This window comes from Micromys minutus (assembly GCF_963924665.1).
Source record: "Micromys minutus genome assembly, chromosome: 17".
In the NCBI taxonomy this organism is placed as follows: Eukaryota; Metazoa; Chordata; class Mammalia; order Rodentia; family Muridae; genus Micromys; species Micromys minutus.
The window spans coordinates 19,459,742-19,487,290 of NC_137952.1; the positions used below are offsets into that span (position 1 = coordinate 19,459,742).

At 32.7% G+C, this 27,549-nt stretch overlaps 1 protein-coding gene across 1 annotated transcript in view; it reads right to left on the reverse strand.

Annotated features, from left to right (window-relative positions):
* Positions 1–27,549, reverse strand: part of LOC308431910 (uncharacterized protein) — a gene marked incomplete at both ends in the record, with an annotated part of 176,624 nt that overhangs the window by 90,909 nt on the left and 58,166 nt on the right. The window contains 6 exons of the mRNA XM_080931510.1: positions 7,657–7,685; positions 9,599–9,671; positions 20,116–20,210; positions 23,464–23,557; positions 25,800–25,870; positions 27,250–27,322. Coding sequence (XP_080787636.1) covers positions 7,657–7,685; positions 9,599–9,671; positions 20,116–20,210; positions 23,464–23,557; positions 25,800–25,870; positions 27,250–27,322 — 435 coding nt within the window. The remainder of the gene's footprint in view (positions 1–7,656; positions 7,686–9,598; positions 9,672–20,115; positions 20,211–23,463; positions 23,558–25,799; positions 25,871–27,249; positions 27,323–27,549) is intronic.

Consider the following 27,549-nt stretch of genomic DNA (forward strand, 5'->3'; position numbering starts at 1 on the left):
TGATAAACCCTTAGCCAGACTAAATAGAGGGCAAAAAGAGAGTATCAAAATTATCAAAATCAGAAATGAAAGTGGAGACATCACTGAAACTGAGGAACTTCAAGAAATTATCAGATCCTACTACAAATGCCTATAATAAACAAAGCTGGAAAATCTGGAGGAAATGGATGAATTCCTAGACAGAAACAAAATACCAAAAATAAACAAGGACAAGGTAAACCAGCTTAAATTAGCCCACAACACCTAAAGAAATAGAAGCACTCATCAAAAGCCTCCCAACCAAAAAAAGCCCAGGTCCAGATGGGTTCAGTGCAGTTTTATCAGACATGTATTGACAACATAATACCAATACTCTCCAAACTATTCCACAAAATAGAGTCAGATGGAAGACTGCCTAATTCAGTATTCATTTTTTGAAACCAAAATAACCCTCATCCCTAAACCACACAAAGAACCTACAAGGAAAGAGAACTTCAGACCAATCTCACTTCTGAACATTGGTGAAAAAACTACTCAACAAAATTCTTGCAAGCAAATCCAAAAAGACATCAAAACTCTCATTCACCATGATTAATTAGGCTTCATTCCTGGGATGTAGGGATTGTTTAATATATGGAAATTCATCAACATAATCCACAATATAAAAAAACTCAATGAAAAAAATCATATTGTCATCTCATTAGATGCTGAGAAAGCATTTGAAAAAAATTAACGCCTCTTCATGTTAAAGTCTTAGAAAGAACAGGAATCCAAGGCCCATATCTAAACAAATTAAAAGAAATATACAGCAAACCAATGGCCAACATCAAACTTAATGGTGAGAAACTTGAAGCAATCCCACTAAAATCAGGGACTCGACAAGGCTGCCCACTGCCCCCCACCTATTCAACATAGTACTAAAAGTCCTGGCCAGAGCAATTAAACAGCAAAAGGAAAACAAATGGATAAAAATTGGAAAGGAAGAAATAAAAACATCACTATTTGCAGATGACATCATAGTGTACTTAAGCGACTCCACAACGTCCACCAGAGAACTCCTACAGCTGATAAAGAAGTTCAGCAAAGTGGCTGGATATAAAATTATCTCAAACAAATCAGTAGGCTTCCTATATTCAAAGGACAAACATGTGGAGAAAGAAATTAGGGAAAAGATACCCTTCATGATAGTCACAAAAACTAAGAAATACCTTGGTGTGACTCTAACTAAGCAAGTGAAGGACCTGTATGACAAGAACTTCAAACCTCTAAAGAAGGAAATCGAGAATGATATCAGAAAACGGAAAGATCTCCCATGCTCATGGATTGGAAGGATCAACATTTTAAAAATGGCCATCTTACCAAAAAAAAAAAAAAAAATCTACAGATTCAATACAATCCCCATAAAACCTCCAACCCAGTTCTTCACTGAGTTGGAAAGAGCAAACTGCAATTTTCTAGAATAGCAAAAGACCTAGAATAGCGAAATCCATCCTCAACAACAAGAAATTATCTTTGGAAATCACTATCCCTGACCTCAGACTATATTTCAAGGCAATTGTGCCAAAAACTGCATGGTACTGGTACCAAAATAGGCACGTGGATCAATGGATATAATAGAAGATCCAGAAATAAGCCCTCATGTATATAGTCATCCTGATTTTTGACAAAGGAGCTGTAAACATTCAATGGAAAAAGGACAGCCTATTCAACAAATGGTGTTGGTCCAACTGGCACTCAGTATGCAGAAGAATAAAAATAGACCCTTTTTTATCTCCTGTACAAAGCTCAAGTGTAAGTGGATCAAAGATCCCCACATTAAACTAGGTACACTGAAACTATTAGATGAGAAAGTAGGGAAAACCTTAAAACACATAGACACAGGAGAAAATTTCCTGAACAGAAAAACAATGGCTTGAGCTCTAACCAAAAGTTCTTAATAGAGGAATATCAAAAGGCAGGGAAACATCTAAGGAAGTGCTCAACATCCTTAGCCATCAGGGAAATGCAAATCAAAACAACCCTGAGATTCCACCTCACACCAGTCAGATTGGCCAAGATCCAAAACTCCAGCAGATGCTGGCTAGGTTGTGGAGAAAGAGGAACACTTCTCCACTGTTGGTGGGGTTGTAAACTGATACAACCGCTCTGGAAATCAGTTTGACGATACCTCATATAAATGGACATAGTACTACCCGAAGACCCAGTTATTCCACTTCTGGGCATTTATGCCAGAGACGCTCCATCATACAACAAAGATATGTGTACCACAATGTTCATTGCAGCTCTATTTATAATAACCAGAAGCTGGAAAGAACCCAGATGTCCTTCAGTAGATGAGTGGATACAAAAATTGTGGTACATTTACATGATGGCTTACTACTCAGCTATCAGAAACAATAACTCAATGAAATTCTTAAGAATATTTATGCATCTAGAGAATAGTATCCTGAGTGAGATAAACAAGTCACAAAAGAACAGAGATACTATGCAGTCACTGATAATTAGATACTAACCCCAGAAAACTCTGAACACCCCAGAAACAACTCACAGACTGTGTGAAGTTCAACAAAAACAGAATATATTTTAATTCAAATAGAACTTTTTCACATCCCCCTTTCCTCTCTACAGCCTTTCCTAGTTTCTTTCCTATCCTCTCAAATTAATAGCCTCTTTTCCTATATTATTGTTACATATATACATATGTGTATGTATATGTACCCACAAATACTTAATTACAACCTTAAAAATGTATTCGTATACTTTCATGCAAAAATGCTGAAAATTTGTACATTTATCTTTGTTTTTAAAAAGGAAGTAAAAAAAATATGAGATACATTGTTTTGACTCTAACTAAGCAAGAGGAGGAACTGTATTACAACTTCAAATCTCTAAAAGGAAATCGAAGAAGATGTCAGAAAATGGAAAGATCTTCCATGCTCATGAATTGGAAGGATCAGCATTGTAAAAGGGCCATCTTACCAAAAGCAATCTACAGATTCAGTGCAATCCTTCTCAAAATTCCAACTCAATTCTTCATAGAGTTGGAAAGAGCAATGTCCAATTTCATCTGACATAACAAAAGACCTAGAATAGCGAAATCCATCCTCAAGAACAAGAATACATCTGCAGGAATTACTATCGCTGACTTCAGGTTATAATACAAAGCAATAGTGTTAAAAACTGTATGGTACTGGTACATAGACAGGCACATGGATCAATGGAATAGAGTAGAAGATCCAGAAATGAGCCCTCACATATATGGCCAATTGATTTTTGACAAAGGAGCTGTAAGCATTCAATGGAAAAAGGACAGCCTCTTCAACAAATGGTGTTGGTTCAACTGGCACTCGGCATGCAGAAGAATGAAAATAGACCCTTTTTTATCTCCTTGTACAAAGCTCAAGTGTAAGTGGATCAAAGATCTCCACATTAAACCAGGTACACTGCAACTATTAGAAGAGTAATTAGGGAAAACCTGAGAATACATAGGCACAGGAGAAATTTTTCTGAACAGAATGGCTTGTCCTTTAAGGTCATATTTAAGGTCAAATATTGACAAATCGGACTTAATGAGATTGCAAAGTTTCTGTAAGGCTGAGGTGAGGACACTGTCAAGAATACAAAACAGCAGCCACCAGAGTAGGAAAAGGTCTTTCCAACCCCACATCTGATAAAGGCCTAATATCCACGAACTCAAAAGCTAGACACCTGAGAATCAAACAACCCTATATAAAATGGGGTACAGAGCTAAAAAAAAGTTCTCAATTGAGGAATATCGAATGGCAAAGAAGCATCTAACGAAGTACTTGATGTCCTTAGTCATCTGGGAAATGCAAATCAAAATATCCCTGAGATTCTACCTAACACCAGTCATAATGGCTAAGATCAAAATTTCAGATGACAGCAGATGCTGGCGAGGATGCAGAGAAACAGGAACACTTCTCCACTCTTGGTGGGGTTGTAAACTAGTAGAAACACTCTGGACTTTATTTAATCTTTGGTTCTTTAGAACATTGGACATATTACTACCTGAATACTCAGTTATTCCACTTCTGGGCATTTACCCCAGAGAAGCTCCAACATACAACAAAAACACCTGCACCACAATGTTCATAGCAGTTCTATTTATAATAGCCAGAAGCTGGAAAGAACCCAGATGCCCTTCAGTAGATGAATGGATACAAAAATTGTGGTATATTTACACAATGGATTACTACTCAGCTATCAGAAACAATGACTTTATGAAATTTAAGAAAATGGATGCATCTAGAGAATATCATCCTGAGTGTGGTAACCCAGTCACAAAAGAACAGACATAATATGCAGTCACTGATATTTGGATACTAACGCCAGAAAGCCCTGAACACCACAGAAACAACTCATAGGCTATATGAAATTCAAGAAACGCAAAGGCCAAAAAAAAAAAAAAAAATAGATAAATCATTATGCTTTGACTATTTCTAGGTTACATCTTGTTTACATGTACTTTATGCTCATTGTAACTAGTAATATTTAAAGCATACTATCAAACCTTTAAAAAAATCAAGTACTTACAAAATGTATTCATACACGTTTATGCAAAAATGCTTTTGAAATCTGTACATTCATCTGTTTTTTGAAATAAAGTTGTTCAATTAAAAAAAGTAAAAAAATACTGCATTTTTTTTCTTTTTGCAGGAGTACTACATCTGAGCCTTTCTTGATCTTCTTTCCCTATGACACTCCAAATCATATTTGTATATAAGACTTGAAAATTAATATGGCTTTCTTTGTAGGGACAGACCCTGGCTTAATAGAGTGCCAAGAAAGTTGATGAAGTTATGGACATGTGGAATGTGCTCAACATACAAATTTTAATGAAACTTTTGTAAAGAAAAATTTAGTATTTTCTAGGGAGAAGAGCCAAACGAAGCACTCATTTTACATACATATTTAGAGATTTTCATGCAGAATTTTCATTCTAATTATTAAAATATTAGAAAATAGTATTTTACACCGGACCATTTTTAGAAATTTTGAAGTCTGTGCCATTTTCAGTGTATTATGAGCATTTTTTCTGTTTTATTAAATTTTCATATTTTTAAAGGACATGTTTCAAAACAGGATTTATAGTTTATCATTACAATATAAACATCAAAAACAGACATATTGTTGATTTAAAATGCTAAGTATTTTTTATCAAATAGTAGCTAAAAATAAAACAATTGAATGAAATAATAAAATAAGAAATACTTTGGTTTATATAATAGCATAAAATTTACTTTATAGAAGTCTGACAGCTGCCAAAATTGTAATATAAAAATAAGCCCAATTTATAATAAGAAAAGAATCAGAAGATATTTTTGTTTGACTGAACTGGTCCTGTTGTTTATTATCACATTTTCCTATCCTTATTCTATAAGAACAGGAGCATATGCAGAGACCCACAGCCAAACATTAGGGGTGGGGCTCAGGCAATGCTGTAGAAAAGGGCAAAGGATATTAGGAGCCAGAGGGGCTTTTCATAAAAGAAAAAACATTATCACATCATCTGTCACAGTGATTTATTTTCTAATATTCCTAGATTTATGAATATGGGCCTTTAACAGCAAACAAAAACAAAGTGTGCAGAGCCTGAAATTTGGCTGTGTCACATTTCCATGAGATAGATAAGAAACACAAAACACCAACAAGTATATAGTTCTACATCAGCACTATGTCAAAATGGAAAGCAAGGAAGCTGGCAGCTGGTAGAACATTGAAGATATTTGCCGATGGATCCCTGTGGCACTGAGAAGCTCAAAGTACAAAATGGAAAAGCGGGAAAGATGGAGAGGAAAAGGTCATTAAAGCCTAATGAAAATGAAAGAAACTGGTTATTAGTATCAGAGGTTTCAATGAGATCTGTTAATAAATTAAAAATAAAAAAAGAGAAGTTCAACAAATTAAAAAATTGAAGAGTCAATGAACATTAATTTGCAAAATATTTTAAAATTAAATTTTTAAGCTTTGGGCTATTTATTCTAAATACATAGCTAGCCTTTGGTCCAGCAAAGGCTCATTTTCCCAGTGTTGGGACTCCGAGGTGCTGAGGTGGAAAAGGGTGGTTTGGAGAGGGAGCACCTTCATGGCAGTAATGGGAGGGGGAGGGAGGAAGTCATTGGGTGAAGGGATAACGTCTGAAATGTAAATGCAGAGACTATCCAATAAAGAAAAAGAATATGTCATTAGCCTGTGTTGAATTCTTTGAGAAGAAAACTAAGATACAAATTAAAATTTAAAATTACTTACAGATGAATGACTAGTTTCATTGCTGTCAAGATTTTCCTCAGTTTTCATTTTAAAATTAGCTTCTATAGAAATAATATTAATGTAGTTAAAATAGAAATAACATTTCTAAAATAGCATTTGTTACAACTGTTGAGTTAAATTAAGCATTAGTTATTTTGAAAAATAAAATGTTGTACTCTCATTTCAAATTTATTCTTAATTTTCCAATCAATATTTGAAATGGATGAACAAAATACACAGAATATATAAATTTTAGTACATAAATTAAATCATATAGAAAATATCACATTGTATTATTTTATACATTTAGTGTATATATCCACTCACTGTAGTTGAACACATCTTCAGAAATAAATGTTAAAGATAGCAACTCCAATTCTATTTTTTTTATTGTGAGAAATCCAAAAATAAAATAACCATTAAAAATTTAAGAAAACGTATATTAAATATCAACATCTATTAAATGTTTTGATTTATATCATAATGAATTCAGTGTCTTTTGTTAGTCTGATCTGTTATAAGAGCTATGTAATATTAAATGTCATAAACTATAGTTATTGCATTTCCTACATTTGAGGATTAACAGAATACTATATAGAAAATCTATTATATCCTGGAATAGTTATGGCATACATTATATTACAATACAAATATAAACCTTTTTCTGTTATACTTATCTTCTGATTTAGTTTATTTTTTTATTTACTCATTCTTTTTATTTTATTTGGTTATTCATTCCAATGCTTCATATATGCCGTTCCCATTACCGATAAACCAATGGAATGCATATAGTATTTGAATTAAAAAGCTGACTTCTATTTTAAGTACACAGCACTTTTGCTCACCTCATGGTCATTAAATTTTCTATATTAATAATCTTCTACTCTTCTTTTCCAATAAGCTGTGTTTATATACGTGTAGCACCAAAACTTTTCAAGAAACAAAGCCACAGTTTTTCATAGTTAATCTCAGGCACTCCATTAAAAACAGAGATCTGGCCATTGCAACGTGATTATAGAGAGTCATAAATTCAAAATAGCTAATTTCTATCTTTCAACTGTAAATTCATTTTCTTAAGCTAGTGCATAACTTTGTTCACAAATGATACTGAAATTGGTATTTAAATTATTTGCATAAAATTTTTGCATCATGTTTGTGTAACAAAGTTTAGAGATGAGAGCATTGAGGAACTCATATACTATAAGGCACATATTCCACTCAAAGTAATAGACAACACAGTATTTACCTTCTCTGAGTCGAACATATTTTGTCGCTGATGCCTTCTTTTTAATAGACTCTTTTGTTTCCAAGGTAGGCTATATGGATTTGAAATAAGATGTTTAATAATTCTTGCGTATGTTATACGGTATAAAGTTATAATTCTAGGAAAAATGTAAAAGCTATTACCTTTTGTTTGGAATGTTTCTTTGGAGAATCTAAAATAGTAAGGGCACATGTAATGAATTTAATATTACTATGATACAATATGTCTTAATTTCATGCAGAGCTACTTTGAGGAAAAAAAATATCGAGCTTTACATTGACATTTTGGTGGAAATTTACTTTTCTCCATTTTGGAGGAGATTTATTTTTAGTTCTTTTAGGAACAAAACATGATAGAAGGACACGTGTTTCATTTTTAATCATATTGATTTGAAAGTTGAAGTTCTCAATGTAAGGCTATGACCCCAATGAGCATCATAAAGTACAAAAATGTCAATGTCCCAATGAGGCATAAAAGGAGTAATTTTAGGTGCTGTGTCAACATAGTAGAAGTTCATGTTGATGTTATTTGTATGTATGTTTCCAACAATTAATGAACAGAGGAGGGTGTGGATTTGAAAGAAAAGAGTCATATAAGAGAGGACTTGGGAAAGCAAACCTAATGGGAGATAATGTGGTCATATTATGACCTGAAAAAATAAAGGTGGAAACTTGCAATTGCAAAGGCTGAGGGTTTAATCTCTAGGAATCCCCAGAGACTTGGGATGAGTGTCTCAGGAATCAATCAATGCAGGTGGCCTTGGCTGAGGTGCATAGCAATGGGAGTATGGATTCTGAAGAGTTATTGGATACCTCCTGTATCCAACTCAAAATTTCTTCTGTCTGGAAGAAATGCAGGGATGAAGATGCAGCAGAGACTGAAGGACCGGCCAAACAATACCCAGTCTAAATTGGAACCCATCTCTAGAGCAGACTCCAGTCTTTCACACTATTAATGGCACTCTGTTATGTATAACTTTTCCCTGAGAATCTCCACCTAGCAGCTGACTGAAACAGATTCAGAGACTCACAGCCTGACACCGGACAGAGGAAGAGTTTCAGGAGGCATCAAAGACCACAGAAGATTAAGAGAGTGAACTAACCTAGCCTCCTAGGAGCTCTCAGAGACTGTGCCACCAACCAAGGAGGACTCACAGGCTGGACCAAGACACCCAGCACATATTTAGCAGATGTGCAGGTCAATCGCCTTGTGAGTACCCCAACAACTAAAATGGGTTCTGTCCCAGTCTAGTTGAAGAGTACTTGCAAATAGAAATGTAGTTTTCTCTAATGGAACCTTTCCGAGTATTCAAAACACACTTAATGTTAGGCCTAATGCCCAGAAGTTGATGGCCAATACAAAATGAACTCAACGACATTTGTGGAGGTTCTTTTCTCAGAACCTCCTTTTGCAGGACTTTTTATTTTTTTAACCTGACATGTCATTTGCGTTTACATAATGTGTTTTCATGGAATTTGTGTGTGTGGGAGGGGGGGGGGCATCAATGTTTGTTTGAATCATATGTGTTTCTTGAACTTTAGACCATTTTCTTTTGTTTCTTGTTTTGTCCTATTATAGTTTGTCTCTTTTTATTATTTTATTGTATTTTTGATTCCTGTTTTTATTCTATCAAGATAGAGAAAAAAGGGAATATATTTGGTTAAGTGGGGATTTGGTTAATGTGGGTATAGGAGTAGTAGAAGAAAGGGAAACTATAATCAGAATGCATTGTGTAATATTGTGTAAAGATATATTTTCAAATAAGAAATAAACTATTTTCCTATTTACTATGATTACATTTTTAAAAAAATATTGATTTTTATTACCACCACTTTAAAAACTGTATTTGGGATTTTCATATTTCTCCTCTTTTATGCCACCAAAAATGTTTAGTAATATAATTTGAAATCTAAAAAAAATAATTTTAAAAAAGAGAAAGACTTGTTTGGAACAAAGAAGTTAACAAATTTATTTTATTTATGTTATTAGTTTCATTTTCTAAACATTTGGGGATAAAATAAACAAAAGAAAATAAGAATTTCAAATACTTAGAATACTTTTATCATAAGAAATTAAAAAACTTGCCTGCACATGAAGTTTTTACATCCATCGTTGAAGAATTACTATCTGAATAATATGCTTTCCCTTTATTGGTAGCCTGAATGAGTTTTGAAATAAAATACTTAAGTCTCTCACACAATATATAAAATCAACAATCTTGAATAAATATAAACAATTACCTTACATTGAGAATATTTTTCAGGAGAATCTATAAAGCCAAAGAGATATAACCAATTAAATATTTATGTTACATAGTTTTTCATACTTTTATATGAACACACACACACACACATATGAGATATTCTTAATTGGTAGAAACAAAAATAGTCTCAATTCTTAAGATGAAACCATGACTGTGAGGTGATATATTAACCACCAAAGCAGAAACAAAATGATAGACGTTATATGATTAAATTAATATTTTACAATTAGTCACATTTGTAGATTGTCCTAAAATTCTTCACATTTTTAATGCTAAGTCTACTTCCCCAAGAAGTGCTGCCTGCTCACTTACTCAGGACTTTATCAGAACCTTCCCATTTTAATTAGTAAAATAAAGGCGAGAGCAGGTGATTGGGAAGGGGAAGGGAGGTGGAGAGAGAGGGTCAGAGGTCAGAGGACAAGGAGACCCAAGAGAAGGGTTCCAAGATAGAGAAGGATGAACTAGATCCAGTTGGGCTTAATTGGCGATAAGTAGTTATGAACATTTTAAGGATTTTGTAGGTCTAATATCTCATATAGAAGGGCAGTTTGCATCTTTGTCTGTTTGATGTAATTTTATTGTGGACTGGGAATTGAATATATAAACCTGTATGAGAAGCTATAGGGCATTGGAGTTGTGTTTGCTTTGGGATTCTGGGTAATGAAACAGCCCAGGATGGAAGCAGCAGACAGGAGGATTAAACCACCAGGGAAGAGAGTCCTGCAGAGGGAGTGAGACCACAGGGCCTATAGAGATTAGCCATGTATATATAATATTAACTGCACACACTGGTGCAAAATTATCGTTTATAATTTCTAACTTATTAAGGAATGCCACAGAAGTAATAATGGCTCAGAGGAATGCAGTAGTCAGTCATTTTTTTCTTTTTTCTTATTGAAGAACTTTATTTAAAAAAAAAACAAAGATAAATGTACAACTTTTAAGCATTTTTGCATAAAAGTATACAAATACATTTTTGTCATTGCTTGGCTTTTTTTTTTTTTAAGGTTTGATAGTGTGCATGAAGATCTAACTAGTTACAATGAGCATAAAGTACATGTAAAACAGGATGTAACCTGAAATTAGTCAAAGTTTTCTTTGTGTGTAAGGAGTAAACATAATGGTTTTTATTTTTTTTCTTGAACTTCACATAGTCTGTGAGTTGTTTCTGGGGTGTTCAGAGCTTTCTGGGGTTAGGATTCATCAAAAAGAATTATGCAAGGATCAGCTTGCTGTTACCTTACTTAATGCTAGTTAGTTATTTTCTCTCCTACTAGAGATAGGTGAGGTCATAATGACTGCATTTCTTCTCTATTTAAGTTTACACATCATACATGTTTAGAGAAAGTTTGTGAACCTAAATTATAGCCTGGAGCAAAAATGTTCTAAGTATTGAAATATGATTGCCTTAGTAAAACCTTGAGTTATTTTTACAGGGAAACTGGGAAGGAAGACAACTTTCGAAATGTAAATAAACGAAGTAGCCAATAAAAAGAAAATTATGATGTATTTGAACAATTAGCAATATTTAATACAACGACCCTTTTGTAACTAAGGCATCAATTAATATATGTTAATTTTTCTAAAGCTGCTCTGGGTACATCATGTGACCAATAAAGCTATAGTGATCAAACAACTGTTGTTTAAATAAATCAGAATCCACTTTAAAAGCAATTTGTACTTATATAATCTAATAACTCTCATCTGAATGCTTAAAATTCTTACATTCCTAATAGTTGATGTACAGCAGCTGTGGACAGGAAGTGAGTGACTGAGACTTGTGACAGGCACTGAGAGATTGAGGCTGGTAACCTTTGCCTCATTCCGTAGAATTACTTACTGGCCATCTATGCAGCAATGACAATATAGTCAATTGGAATAAAAATACACTTAAGCCTTTGGAATATTCTCTCATATGTCCTCATGATTAACTTAAAATTTATGCAGGTTGTGTTCTGTCTTTTTTTCTGTTCCTCTAGATTACCACTTCTGTTTTTAAGGCATTCTCTAAAGCAGAGAATGAATGCTTTCAACTCTATATTCTTTTAATGCATTAAACCTGTGTGATTTTCTTTCTTCTGTCTTCTGTCCTGTAGAGTAATATCCTGAAATGTAGCTACAATGTATGATACTGAAGTATTGTATATGATGAGTATCACTACATGGCCTGATTCTTGTTTCTTTTAGATAGTCTCAAAAAGTGAGGAGACATAGAAACATAGTAATAGCTCTCTAGGAAACATAGCTGCACTGGAAAGCCTATTTATATAAATATAAAGGAATTATAATTATAATTATATTTAAATGTTCCCACATATTAATACTCTGTCCCTTCTTTTGCTAAATAAATGGGTCTTATAATCTCCCATACAAACACCTACCTCATTTTCTTTCCTGTTGTTTTCACACTCTTTATTGTTTTAAATCATCATTTTCATGTTTCCACCATCATGTCTTTCTTAACACTCATCAACTGAATACAATCTTGATATAACCAATCTTTCCTTTATATATATATATATTACTCATTTCTGCTTTGATTTGTTTGTTATTTCTTGATATCTACTGAATTTGGGGTTGGTTTTAAATTCACAAATCACTGTCTCCTTAATCCTTATAAATTGATAAATGTTTCATGACTAATTTTCTTTGAGTAGGAGATACTTGCCTCCTTTGGTATCAACTACACATTCAGCCAAATGGCTATTATTTTATTACGCAGAGCTCTTACCTTTCTTCTCCATATTTACTGTGTTTTCTCCCTTTTGATATTTTCCAAAGTATACACGTGCAACACCCGTAGGCCAAGACTGCTTAAATATGTGCTGCATGTAAAAAAAACAGTTTTGATAATGTGCTGCATTAAATTGTTGTAATCAACTTCCAAGAGAGCTACTAAATCCCTTTTTAATATTAATTATATTAAATATAAAAGCATGCAAATAAAAGCAAGAGATTTGAAAATATGGTCAAACATATTTTATCATTAATACCTGAATTTATCATTATTGTCTGAAAGTCTCTGTCTACATAAACTAAAGGTAAAATCCAGATTAGATATATTTGGAGATAAAAGGCTGGCCTATGTGCAAAATTATATGAAGAACTGACTCCAAAAATCCTAAATGTTATTTTTATTCCACAGAAAACAGTGGTTTTTACAAATACTAATATTAAAAAATACCTATAAATTAATTTGCTATAATATTAATTATTTGAAAATGTGCAGTGACATATATGTGGTATTCAAAGAAGAAATATGAGAGAGATTTTAACGCATATGACATTTTTATATGACAAACTTTGTAACAGTTATTTAATATCAGATGAATTTTAAAAAAATCTGATAGCATTAACTAATAGAGTTTTGTCGATTTTTAAAGGATATGTTTCAATGAAGAGATTCTAATATTAAATAGCACAGACAAGCAGGTTATTGTCAATTATCAATTCTGAAAGGACAGATATCTATAACACATGTTAATAAGAATGAAATCATCCTGATATCTCTAATTAAATGTTTGTGCTAAACCAAGGTTTTACTAGCAGTTTTGATTTTGCATCTTACATGTTAAACAATTACTATGTTTAGAATATTGGTTCTTACTGCTGTCTTGCAAATCTGCATTGTTAAGCATCAAATGGGGAGAGGGTTGTTACTGTACACTTTTCGCATAAGTCATTGTTGTAGAACTCTATGTGTCTGTGTCTTTCTCTTTTAGTTGGCAGCTACACATTCACATTCATATTCACAAAGATTTATTTAAGAACACCTAAAACTTCCCCACTACAAACATAAGCTCTCTTCTTATAAAGTATTTTACTTGGCTCTTAAACTCTGGTAGAGTTCTTCCTCTGCCATGTCTATTGTTTATCAGCACAGCATATATTTAGTACTGAATACTATTATACAATTATAATAACTATAAATATAACATTTTATATGTAAATATATTGAATATAAATATAAAATTACATAAAAGAAGTTATAACAGTGTATTATATAATATTACTATTCAGTAAAATTATTAAAATGTCTTCATGAAGACTTCAAATTTCATTTGAAATTCTGGTAGCATCAATCTTTAAAAAGTTTTTCTACAAATTAAAAGGTCATATAGGACCATACATTTATATATACATTGAGTCTAATTCTAGTTTTGATGTAGTTTAAGGCCAATAAAATCTGAAGTGATATTTTTATTATATTTTCTGACTTTATTTAAATAGAACCAAGTTTGGATTTTGTATTTATACAGTAATTAAATTTTTATCCTGAATGATTTTTCTCTATATAAAGTAGTTGTTTAGATGTCCTAATTTCTACTATAACAAATATATGGAAGGGAACCAGAGAGCCAAATAAAAACTGAAATGTCAAGCTTTGTAATATTGACCGATAATAGGTAAGCATAAATTATGGGTCACTAGGAATGAAGACTCTTAGCTTGAATCTAACTCAGAAAATAAACTGCTGTACTATACATAATTTCTTTTTTTTCTTTTTTAAATTTAATTCTGATATATTTTTTAAGGTTGTAATTATTTGTGGGTACATATACATACACACACACATATATGTAACAATAATATAGGAAAAGAGCCTATTATTTTGAGTAGTTAGGAGAGAGATTAGAAAGGGCTGTAGGGAGGAAAGGGGGACATGATACAGTTCTATTTTATTTAAAATATATTCTTTTTTTTGAGCTTCGCACTGTCTGTGAGTTGTTTCTGGGGTGTTCAGAGCTTTCTGGGGTTAGTGTCCCATTATCAGTGACTGCATATTATGTCTGTTCTTTTGTGACTGGGTTATCTCACTCGGGAAGATATTGTCTAGAAACATCAATTTTCTTAAAAATTTCGTTAAGTCAATGTTTATGATAGCTGAGTAGTACTCCATTGTGTAAATGTACCACAATTTTTGTATCCATTCATCTACTGAAGGACATCTGGGTTCTTTCCAGCTTCTGGCTCTTATAAATAAAGCTGCAATGAACACCGTGGTGCATGTATCTTTGTAGTGTGTTGGAGCACCTCTGGGATAAATGTCCAAAGTGCAATAACTGGGTCTTCAGGTAGTACTATGTCCATTTTTCTGAGGAACTGCCAGACTGATTTTCAGAGTGGTTGTATCAGTTTACAAACTCAACAAAAGTGGAGAAGTGTTCCTCTTTCTCCACATTCTTACCAGCATCTGTTGTCATCTCCGTTTTGGACCTTGGCCAATCTGTCTGGTGTGAGGTGGAATCTCAGGGTTGTTTTGATTTGCATTTTCCTGATTGCTAAGGATGTTGAGCACTTACTTAGATGTTTTTCAGCCATTTGATATTCCTTGATTGAGAACTTTTTGTTTAAATCTGTACCCCATTTTTAATAGGGTTGTTTAATTCTCTGGTGTCTAGATTTTTGAGTTATTTGTATACGTTGGATATTAGGTCTCTATCTGATCTGATGTTGGTAAAGATCTTTTCCCACTCTGTTGGTTGCTGTTTTGTTTTCTTGACAGTGTCTTTAGCCTTACAGAAACTTTCCAATCTCATTAAGTCCCATTTGTCAATCTTTGATCTTAGAGCTCAAGCCATTGGTTTTCTGTTCAGGAAATTTTCTCCTGTGCCTATGTGTTCTAAGATTTTTCCTACTTTCTCATCTAATAATTTCAGTGTACCTGGTTTAATGTGGAGATCTTTGATCCACTTATACTTGAGCTTTGTACAAGGAGATAAGAAAGGGTCTATTTTCATTCTTCTGCATGCTGAGTGCCAGTTGGACCAACACCGTTTGTTGAATAGGCTGTCCTTTTTCCATTGAATGTTTACAGCTCCTTTGTCAAAAATCAGTAGACCATATATGTGAGTGCTCATTTCTGGATCTTCTATTTGATTCCATTGATCCACGTGCCTATTTCTATACTACTACCATGTAGTTTTCAGCACAAATGCCTTGTAATATTGCTTGAGGTCAGGAATAGTGATTTTTGCAGATGTTTTCTTGTTGTTGAGGATGGATTTTGCTATTCTAGGTCTTTTGTCATTTCAGATGAAATTGCCCATTGCTCTTTCCAACTGAATGAAGAACTGAGTTGGAATTTTGATGGGAATTGCATTGAATCTGTAGATGGCTTTTGGTAAGATGGCAATTTTAAAAATGTTGATCTTTCCAATCCATGAGCATGGGAGATCTTTCCATTTTCTGAGATCCTCCTCAATTTCTTTCTTTAGAGGTTTGAAGTTTTTGTCATACAGGTCCTTTACTTGCTTAGTTAGAGTCTCACCAAGTTATTTCATAATTTTTCTGACTATTGTGAAGGGTACTTTTTCCCTAATTTCTTTCTCCACATTTGTCCTTTGAATATAGGAAGCCTACTGATTTGTTTGCGTTAATTATATATCCAGCCACTTTGCTGAACTTGTTTATCAGCTATAGGAGTTCTCTGGTGGAATTTGTGGGGTCACTTAAGTACATTATCATGTAATCTGCAAAGAGTGATATTTTTACTTTTTCATTTTCAATTTGTATCCCCTTGATTTCCTTTTGTTGTCTAATTGCTCCGGCCAGGACTTCCAGTACTATGTTGAATAGGTAGGGGAGAGTGGACAGACTTGTCGAGTCCCTGATTTTAGTGGGATTGCTTCAAGTTTTCCATCATTAATTTTGATTTTGGCTGTTGTTTTGCTGTATATTGCTTTTATTATGTTTAGGTATGGGCCTTGGATTCCTGTTCTTTCTAAGTCTTTTAACATGAAGTGGTATTCGATTTTGTCAAATGCTTTCTCAGCATCTAGTGAGATAACCATGTTGTTTTTTTCTTTGAGTTTGTTTATATGGTGGTTTACATTGATGGATTTCCTTATATTAAACCATCCCGGCATCCCAGAGATGAAGCCTACTTGGTCACAGTGAATCATCATTTTGATGTGTTCTTTGATTCGGTTTGCAAGGATTGGGTTGAGCATTTTTGCATCAATGTTTATAAGTGAGATTGGTCTGAAGTTCTCTATCCTTGTATGGTCTTTGTGTGGTTTAGAAATGAGGGTTATTGTAGCCTCAAAAAATGAGTTAGGTAGTGTTTTCTCGGATTCTATTTTGTGAAATAGTTTGGAGAGTATTGGTATTATGTCGTCAATAAATGTCTGATAAAACTCTGCACTGAACCCATCTGGACCTGGGCTTTATTTTGTTTTGGGGGATTTTGATGACTGCTTCTATTTCTGTAGGTGTTATGGGCTTATTTAGATAGTTTCCCTGGTCCTTGTTTAACTTTGATATCTTTTATCTGTCTAGAAATTCATCCATTTCCTCAAGATTTTCCATCTTCCTTGAGTATAGACTTTTGTAGTAGGATCTGATGTTTTCTTGAATTTCCTCAGTTTCAGTCTTTATTTCTCAATTTTCCTTTCTAATTTTTTTAACTTGGATACTCTCTCTTTGCCCTCTCGTTAGTCTGCCTAAGGGTTTATCAATCTTGTTAATTTTCTCAAAGAACCAGCTCTTGGTTTTGTTGATTCTTTGAATGGCTTTTTTGTTTCTATTTGGTCTATTTCTGCTTTGAGTTTGATTGTTTCTTGCTGTCTACTCCTCTTGGGTGTATCTGCTTTCTTTTGTTCTAGAGCTTTCAACTGTGCTGTCAGGATGCTAGTGTATGCTCTCTCCAGTTTCTTTATGGACGCACTCAGAGTTATGAGTTTTCCTCTTAGTACTGCTTTCTTTGCATCCCATAGGTTTGGGTATGTTGTGTTTTAATTTTCAATGTATTCTAGAAAATCCCTAATTTCTTTATTTATTTCTACTTTGACCTTGTTATCATTTAATAGAGCGTTGTTTAGTTTCCATGTGTATATGGTCTTTTTGTTGTCTTTGTTTTTATTAAAAACCAGCCTTAGACCATGGTGATCTGAGAGGATGCATGGGAGTATTTATATCTTCTTGTATCGATTGAGGCTCATTCTGTGTCCAGTTATGTGGTCAATTTTTGAAAAGGTTCTGTGAGGTGCGGAGAAGAAGGTGTATTCTTTAATTTTAGGAAGATATGTTCTATAGATATATATTAATTCCAGTTGGTTCATAGTCTCTGTTAGTTTTACAGTATCCTTGTTCAGTTTCTGTTTCCATGATCTGTTCATTGGTGAGAGTGGGGTATTAAAGTCTCTCACTATTATTGTGTGGTGTAAAATATATTTTTTGAGCTTTAGTAGGTTTTCATTTATGAATATGAGTGGTTTTTTATTTGGAGCATATATGTTACGGTTTTAGAGTTCCTCCTGACAGACTTCCCCTGTAATGAGTAAAAAGTGTTTTTCCTTATCTTTTGTTGACAACTTTTGGTTGAAAATCTACTTTATTCGATATTAGAATGACCACTCCAGCTTGCTTCGTTGAGCCATTTGCTTGGAAGTTTGTTTTTTTTTTTTTTTTTTTTTTTTTTTTTTTTTTTTTTTTTTTTTTTTTTTTTTTTTTTACCAACATTTTATTCTAAGATAGTGTCTGTCTTTGTCTCTGAGATGAATTTCCTGTATGCAGCAAAATTCTGTGTTTTGTTTATTTATCCAGTCTGATAGCCTATATCTTTTTATTGGGGAGTTGAATCCATTCATGTTAATAGATGTCAAGGAATAGTGGTGGCTGTTTTCTGCTATTGTTCCTTTGGTAGGTTGAATTGTGCCTGTATGTATTTCTTCTTTTGGTTTTCTTCCTAAGGAATTTTCTTGTTTTTATTTTGAGGTGGTTCCCCTCATTGCATTGAGATTTCCACCTATAATTCTTTGTAGTGCTGGGTTTGTGTTCATATATTGTGTGAATTTAGTTTTGTCTTGAAATATCTTCGTCTGTCCATCTATGGTGATTGATAGTTTTGCTGGGTATAGCAGCTTGGGCTGGCACTTGTGCTCTCTCAGGGTCTGCATGATGTCTATCCAGGCTCTTCTAGCTTTTATAGTCTCTGTTGAGAAATCGGGTGTGATTCTGATTGGTCTGCCTTTATATGTTACATGACTTTTTTCCCTTACTGCCTTTAGTACTCTTTCTTTGCTTTGGGCACTTGGTGTTTTGACTATTATGTGTTGGGAGGAAATTCTTTTCTGGTCCAATCTATTTGGGGTTCTGTAGGCTTCTTTTATGCTCGTGGTCATCTCATTTTAAAGGGTATGGATGTTTTCTTCCAGGATTTTGTTGAAGATATTTACTGTAAATCTTAGTTGATATTCTTCGCCCTCTTCTATTCCTATTATCCTTAGGTTTGGTCTTTTCATTGTGTCCTGGATCTCCAGGGCATTTTGGGTTAGGAGCTTTTTGGTTTTTCCATCTTCTCTGACTGTTTTGTCTATGTTTTCAATGTTTTCTTCAGCCCCTGAGATTCTCTCTTCCATCTCTTGTAGTTTGTTGGAAATGCTTGCATCTGTGACTTCTGATTTCCTTTTTAGGTTTTCTACCTCTAGTGTTGTCTCTTTTAGTGTTTTCTCTATAATGTCTATTTCCATTTTAAATTCCTTTTTTCATTTGTTCATCTCTTTGGTTCTCTTTTCTTCTAGTTCTTTGAGTGTTTTTCTTGTTTCTTCTTTAAAAGCTTCTAATTCGTTATGTTTTTCCTCCCATTCTTGTTTAAATATCTCTATCTTCGACTTGAGGTAGGATTTTGTGTCTGAGACTTCTTTTTCTGGAGTGTTTGGGATTCTGCTGTTGCGATGGGAGACCTGGGTTCTAGTATTTCCAGGTTGTCTTGGTTTCTCTGGGGTACATTTTTTCACTTTCCTCTTGCCATCTTGTTGTCAGTGATTGGTCCTTGCCTTTCCCTTGTACCTGGCCTGTGTCCCTGGACCTCCACTATTCCTGGGGACAGATGTTCCGGGTGCCTTTTGTGCACCCCGTAAGCCATCAGCTGGGAACAGGAGGCCCAATGCCAGTGTGTTCCTGGATCCCTGGATCAAACCCAGCATGCAGGTGCACACTTTCTGCTTGCTCTGCTGAGAACGCTCTGCCCCCTGGCTAGTCGGAATCCCTTCTCACCCGGTTCTCGCCAGTCCTGTGTTCCTATTCATAATTTCAATTGCTCGGCATAAGTATTAAATTTAACCACTCCTTTTAAAAACATGCATAGATATTATAAAAATGAATTCAAAAATCAAGGAAAAAAGAAACTTCTAATGATAAGGTTTAGCTTGTTTTACTTTTCCTTTTAAAAATACAGGTTTCACAACCATGTAAAGGAGGTCAAAACTAGATACTAAATCATGATGGAATGATTCTATAAGGAAATAATGAATAGAAAACTTCAAGTGGCCTATGGGATATCATTTATCAATGAAAACAATATCTTAGAAAAAGTCAAATCTTAATACTCATGTACCTCATGCTGTGATTTTTCACCACTAAGATGGCTTTTTTGTTCTTCCTCTAATCTTGGTTTTACATCTGGTTTTTGTGTTGAATCCATATAATTTATTGAAGCAAGGAAAATAGAATGTGATTACTACATCATCATTATAATCATAAATAGACATAAGTAAATTAGAAAATATATTATTCTGACATCAATTATTTAGCTATTATGACTTCTAACTGAAACAGCATAAAATGCTCTAATTACTCTAATAGATTTGTAATCTCTCGATGGCATTCTTAATCACTCCATGTGTAACCCTATGCTTTGTTCATCACAGTACTATATTCTGCTTTATATAATATAATCCAAGGAAACAGGACCGATGGTTTTGCCACGAAATTCTGCAAAATTATGGCTGACTATAATGTCTATGTGTTTTAAAAAAAATTATATCAACTTATGTTCTTATATTTCAATATATTACTAAAACGAGGAAGACCAAAAGTATAGAGATGGTTTGTTTAGTCAATTAAGAAATAATTCAATACAATTGATATACTTTATATTCTTCTTTGCATCCAAATAATTTCCCTCATTACATACAAAGTATGTATTATTCTTAATCTTTATTTTCTCTTCTTTGTTACTACTATTTATTTACAATATTTCTAAAGTAAAAACCTAATAATAAATTAACTTCTCATATGTCATCTGTATTAATGATATACTTTATTCACCCAATTATTATACTTTATCATGAAAATTATTTTCATAGTTTATCTCTTACTGGTTTTAAATATTAAAGTGGTAAATCTTTTTTCTTTACAAAGAAACTAAGTAGGTTTAATGCATCATATAATTTTTTCAGTTCTATCAAATCAAATTTAAAAGAACTTAGTTATCATTACAAAATCAGACCATGCTGATGAATTCATAGTAATCTAATCAGCATAGATAAGATCGAATTTTTATTATCATTATTGATTTAAATACATTTGTTAATCTAATAAGTACACACTCATTAAATTTCTAATCTTTTGGCCCTAGAATAAAAACGTAACAACAAATATGTTAGGGCTATCCTTTCAGAGATGATGGCTGATAATGATTACTACAGGGTGTAATCATGCAGACGGACAGAAAGACACCAGTCACCTGAGGAGCAGTGGCAGCAAGGAAGAAAGAGTTGTACCTGTTTAAAACTATGGTGAGAATGAAGCAGCTTATTTCTTATTTTCTCCAGAAAACATGGAGAGTAGGGGCTATAGGAAGTAGAGAATAAGGAGTGTGTGAAATTTAAGTATTACTTTGAGGTTTTTAAATAATAGTGTTAGAAAGTGGCATTTATGTTCATATTGGTAAATGACACAGGTCATACTTAGGATGGATAAGTAAGAATCTGGGTGATATAAGTAAATATGAGTAGATAACTCTGTTGTTTTGTTCTTTATTTAAAAGATTTTATGTAGTTTAAAAGTCAAGAAATATTTCCATATTACTGACAATATAAAAATATTTTAAACAGTGTGAAAATGAATGAACAGTGAATGGCTTTGTATAAAACTAGACTTCTGGAGAATGATTAATTTATGTCTGACCAATTGAGATGTGTATTTAAATGTTTTGTAGGACTATGTTGCTTCTGGTTTACCAGAATATTTCTACATACAGACAAGATTTGCTTACACTTTCTTAGTATTTCCTGCTTCTGTTTTAAAGTAGACTGTCAATAAATGCTATAATGATACATAATATTAAGGATATTAACTGATATCCTTAATTATTAACCAAGTAAACAAATACATATAAATTATTTGTATTTTTCAAAAGTATAATAGACAAATATCACTTTATAAATTATTAATGTACAAGATATACGGATATAATATGTGAATCATCTTAGTAATTTTAATTTGTTAATCTAAAATAAATGAAATTAAGAAAGAAACAATTATAATGATTTAAAGGTCATGTAAACTCTCTACCTATAAATTTATAGCCTTATAATTTTTTAATAAAATAACTAGGTATCTGCTAAAATGGAATGATAAAAGTAGTAAAGCATAATTCATCACACAGTCTTCTTCTATAATATTTTGACATAGATCTGATATCATGACTACCCGATGCCACTGAACTGTTTTCAAAAATTAAAAGAAGGATATATATGCAGAAATTGTGTGTTTGTGCATGTGTGTGTGTGTGTGTGTGTGTGTGTGTGTGTGTGTGTGTGTGTTGTGCTCATTCTATTAGATTTGAAGACAATGAGATACAAATTGGTAGAATGTTAGTATATTAATTAATTTTGAGATAGATAGTTGTCTGGTGACATCAATTTTTCAAAATTCACCTGTTCGTAATAACTTTGCATTCTTCTTTGCTTGTGAATCAGCTGGCAAGGATTCTCTCTCTTCAATGGTAGGCTTCATGGGTTTGGAAATGGGATATTTAATAACATGTATGTTTCAGGAAGTTAATAACACCAAACAACATAAATGGTCTTTACCTTCACTTGAAAATATTCTTTAGGAATCTCTGAAAATAAAAAAAAGGCAATCAATTACAGATAGATATAATGTCAACCAGACATTCAGTCAAAGTTAATATAATCCTCACAATAGATATTGGAATGGAATTTTAAAGTGTTTGGTGAATTTTTTTCATTGTTCTTCTAGGCACAATTCGAAAAATGTACAGAAAGAAGGCTGGCATGATAGAGATTCACCAGAAGATTTCTGAAATGTGGCTATGAGTCAAATGCCTTGAAATTTTTCAAATGTTAAAGCATATAGTGTAGTAGACCACAAATTTAAGAATCATGCTAATGAGATCGCAGAAAATACAACATGTTCTCTACATCATACTATAATTTAGCCAGCACAGACTAGGCATAAAATTTCAGAGAGATGAAGAAATATTTATTAAAGAAAAAATTTTGGCTTGTTCATTGAATAATCATGTACAGAAAGCTATTTCTTAATTTACAATGTGAACTACATTAGCACTTTATTTCATTTTCGCTTGGAGGATACTAAAATATAGAATAAATTCTTTTTGAAAAATCATGTTTTCTTTTTTTTCTAAGAAGGATGAAGGCTTCCACATTAAAAATCGTGTATTCATCATATTATTATGTAACAAATTTTGTGAGCTATAATGCTATTTTATAACATCAATAAATTTAAAACATCATGCACATTCTAAAGAATACTTCAAAATTAAAATATGACAATAAATGCTTCTTTTAATGAAGAATTAATTTCAAACATGCTATGCTAGAAACAAGTTTAGTAATTAAGAGTATCTCAGTCCTCTCTTCTAAAGACAGCACTCTGCCAGTTACTGTTTACAATTTTTAATATGGTTCCTCACCTTTCTCTTCAACTTTTCTTGTATTCTCATCACCTTTATCTCTAGTCATGAAGAAAGAACCACTATGCTTTGGTCGAAGTCGCTTTGAAATGTTCTGTTAAAATTGACATTGGTAATGAGTTGCACATAAATTTTCTAATAACTGTCAAAAAATGTCATTTTTCTAGTTAAAAACCAATTGTATTGAAAATAAAAACTAAAGACTTAACATTTGAATATCCTTTTAGACACTTCCTGATTATATGTATTTTTATTATATTCCCTGGCAATGAAAATCTAGAGGAGACACATTCATGAGCAAAAAGTAGAAAATGTATATGCCCAGTCAAGAGTTATTTTCATTTTTTGTAAATGTTATTAGGATTCATAATAATAGTGGGAGAATTTTCAAATTTATGTACAGATTAACTGCACTCTCTGCAGCATATTATTCTATATTTAGAACACCTAAAATTAATTTTAATCCCTGAGGAGTAAAGAAAAAAATGGCTTAAATGGTATATAGTTCTGCATATGATTACAATTCCCTAGAAGTAGTTGAATTGAGGATCAATATTGTCAGTATTTTAGATAAAAAATTATGAAGAAAAAATAATGCTATAAAATCTCCAAGTCATAATGATAATTTTTCTTTACATCATAATTTATTAGGATATGGTATTTTGAACACTTAAGAGAACTGTATAATTTTCTGCTGCTTACATGGTGTGAGGACAGCCTGGTTACATCACGGCATCATTGTCTCATACAAACACACACACACACACACACACACACACACACACACACACACACACACACACAGGCAGTGTGTGTGGATAAAGAGAAAGAAAGTAAGAGGGCAGGTTCAAATACAACCTGGAGATTTTAAGAGCACACATCGTTCATGCAGAGGACCTCAGTTGTCTGTATATAATATGTCTGCTGAAGTACAACTGAAATTTCACGTCTAAAAGAAATAATGCTCACTTCTGACTTCTCAGGCAACAGCCACGCAGAGTGCACACAAATAAATTAGGTAAACATTCAAACGCAAAAAAATAAGATAATAACTATTGAAGTATAATGATTTTTTTTAAAAAAAATTAAAAAACTCTGCCAGCTATACTTAGGAAAAAAACATAAAAACACTATTTTTAACTTTTGTAAAATGTGGAGAAACTTATCATGTTGAAATTCACATCATATAAGGACTAAAATGAATGTGATAACGGTGGTTTGTATTGCTTCCTGACTGCTGGATGAAATCAATATTAATATCTGAGTGAACACTTATGATTCACTGGATACTCTGGTCATCCCTTAAACTTTCTCCTGAATGCCTTCTTACATAATTGGCAGTATACTGATCACATTCACGATCTTTCCTTAATAGAATTATGTTCTAACTATGCTGCCGACTATCAATACAAACTCCATCATTAAATTCTGACTTAAGTGTGTCTGAGTTTTCACGTGAAAAAATGTATTGTTTCCTTATTATTGGTGGATTTTCTTTTAAATTCAGGATATACTCATCCCTTTACTTAGCACTTAGCTGTTGGTAGCTGACTACTTCTTGATGTTCAACAAATACAAATTATTCAACATAAAAACACCTGAAAGTTCTATGTGGCCTACTCAAGTTCTAACTGTTGTATTTAGATACCATAAAATTGCCTACAATATTGGAACTGCAGGTGTTGGAGGCATTCCTGGAAAATGTCTGTGCTCTTTCAGTTGGGACACATTCCAATATCAAAAAAATATCAGAATTCAATACTTTTAAATTTTAATTTCCATCACTGAATAAGAATAACTTCATACATTTTGGTTTGTAGCAAAGGACTGATGGTTCCATACCAATATTCCTTTCACGGTTGTTACATTCAGTATAATGCCTATCCTCTCAAATTAAAAAAAATAGTTCAATAGATTAAAAATACCTAATGAAGTGCTTAATCAATGTACAGTTGCCTGACCATGAAAACCTCATTTTAGAATCAATTAAACAGCTGATTCTTTAGCATAAATAAAAATTAAGATGTGATTACTATGTAAAATGTTAGCATCTTCATTAAAAATCTCCAACTTAATCAAGATTTTATCATGTAAAATATGGTAAAATTATAAAATTTTTTTATGAAAAAAAATCATTGAGAAAATTTGAGATATGTAAGGATGATGCTAGATTATCAGTTACTGTGGATGCTAAAATATTCTGAATTGGGCAACTAATTTAAAAGGTTTTAAATATTCCTGTAAAATTATCATTTAGTGATTTTCAAATATGTTTCAAATATAAACACTATCTCTTAACGATAAACAAAAATATTAAATGAAATGTTTGAATGCACCAAACATTGCTTGCTGTCATTATTGTCTTCCTTTTTCTGTTCCTCTTCTGATGTGAGTTCAGAAACTTGCCCTGTAAAGAATCATACATGTTGTAAAAACAGAAAGGAAAATTCAGACTGATGATATGTTTTATAACATAGCTAGAGTTTTTTTTTTAATATATTATTTATAAGGTTCTAGAGCTAAAGTTTAAAGACTGTAATTAAATATCAGTGATGTTTTAGAGGTAAGGTTGACAGAATGGTTCACATGTGACTTTAATGGAGATAGTAAAGAAGGGCAGATGTATACAACACTTGATGCTGGAATCAGAATCTCTTTGTAAGACCAGAACAAATGACACACAGAGGGAAAGGATATGTGTGGAGTATACAGATTATTACACTTGTATATATAATTTTACCCTCAGATATTATGTAAAATTTGACACAGGAGCACAAGTCTATAATTCCACAACACCTATGATTGGATGGCAATTTAGAATTTAAGAATATGAGTCTAATATTTATCTAGTTTAGAATATTCAGAGAAAAGAAGAGAACCTAACTTAAATAAGAAAGAAGGCATGGACAGAAACTCAAAGTTGACCTATAATCTCTACATATTCTCTATAGTATATCCTTTTTCCTACAGAAATACATTAATATGCCCTCTTCATGCAGAACATGCACACATATTCTACACCCACACAATATCACACACTAATATGAAAAAGGGCTGTTCACAGAAACAACAAGCAAGAATTTTGAGGCAAGGTCTGAAGGGAACATTATAAAGAAGTGCTGCTTGAGGGGTTTGTTCTTATTGGCTTGCTCACCCTTCTTCCTTATAACCAAGGACTTCCTATCCAGGAGTGGTACAACCCCAAGTGGGTTGTGCAATCTACAAAACAGATTAATAGAAAAAATGTCTTTTTTTTCTATTTATCTTTTCTTTTCTAAAATGATTCTATCTTGTGTTAAGTTGACAAAACACCTTCTAGGGATTTAAGATAGAGTTAGCTATAGATGATCAATACACTTACCTAATTTTAATTAGTAAGTATAATGTGTACCAATATTTTAGTTTCAAAAAAATTAGTACTGGTACTGTTACATTCCAGAAATAAAATGGAATATGTTATGGAAGAGCTGAGGGTGCAAGCATGTATATCGTATGTCCTTTTTCTGCTACATAGTGTGAAGTGTGAGAAAATAGTTCACTCTTATAATTTAAGCCAAAAAGTTTCTAAGCATCATAGAGATTTGTAAGTTGAAATTTAGTGTGCTGATACATAACAAGGTATGTAGGTGAGTTAAACTTCACAACTTTAAACATATTATTATCTTAATCAAGTAAATAATGTTTTCAAGAATTTAAATTACAATTACTTTTTACATTGTTGACAAAAATACCGAACTTAGGGAACAAAAGAAAAGAATCAAAACAAACCAATACTCCAAGATTCACCTGTATGCGATGAGTCCTCTGGATTCGTGTCTGATTCATCATGTGCAATGGAATATGTCTTTTTGGTGCTACACTGTATGAGATTGCAAACATTTATTTACAACTTCTATATTTCATACAATATTAAATTAATGATACGTGATAAGTGTGAGTTGTTACCTCAGATTCAGGATATTCATCAGGAGAGTCTAAAATATCAAAGATAATGTATACATCAATTACACATCAAGCATGAAATGAGGAATTAATTGTGTGTTGAAATATTCTCATAATTAGGTTTAGGATAGTGTTTTAATAGGG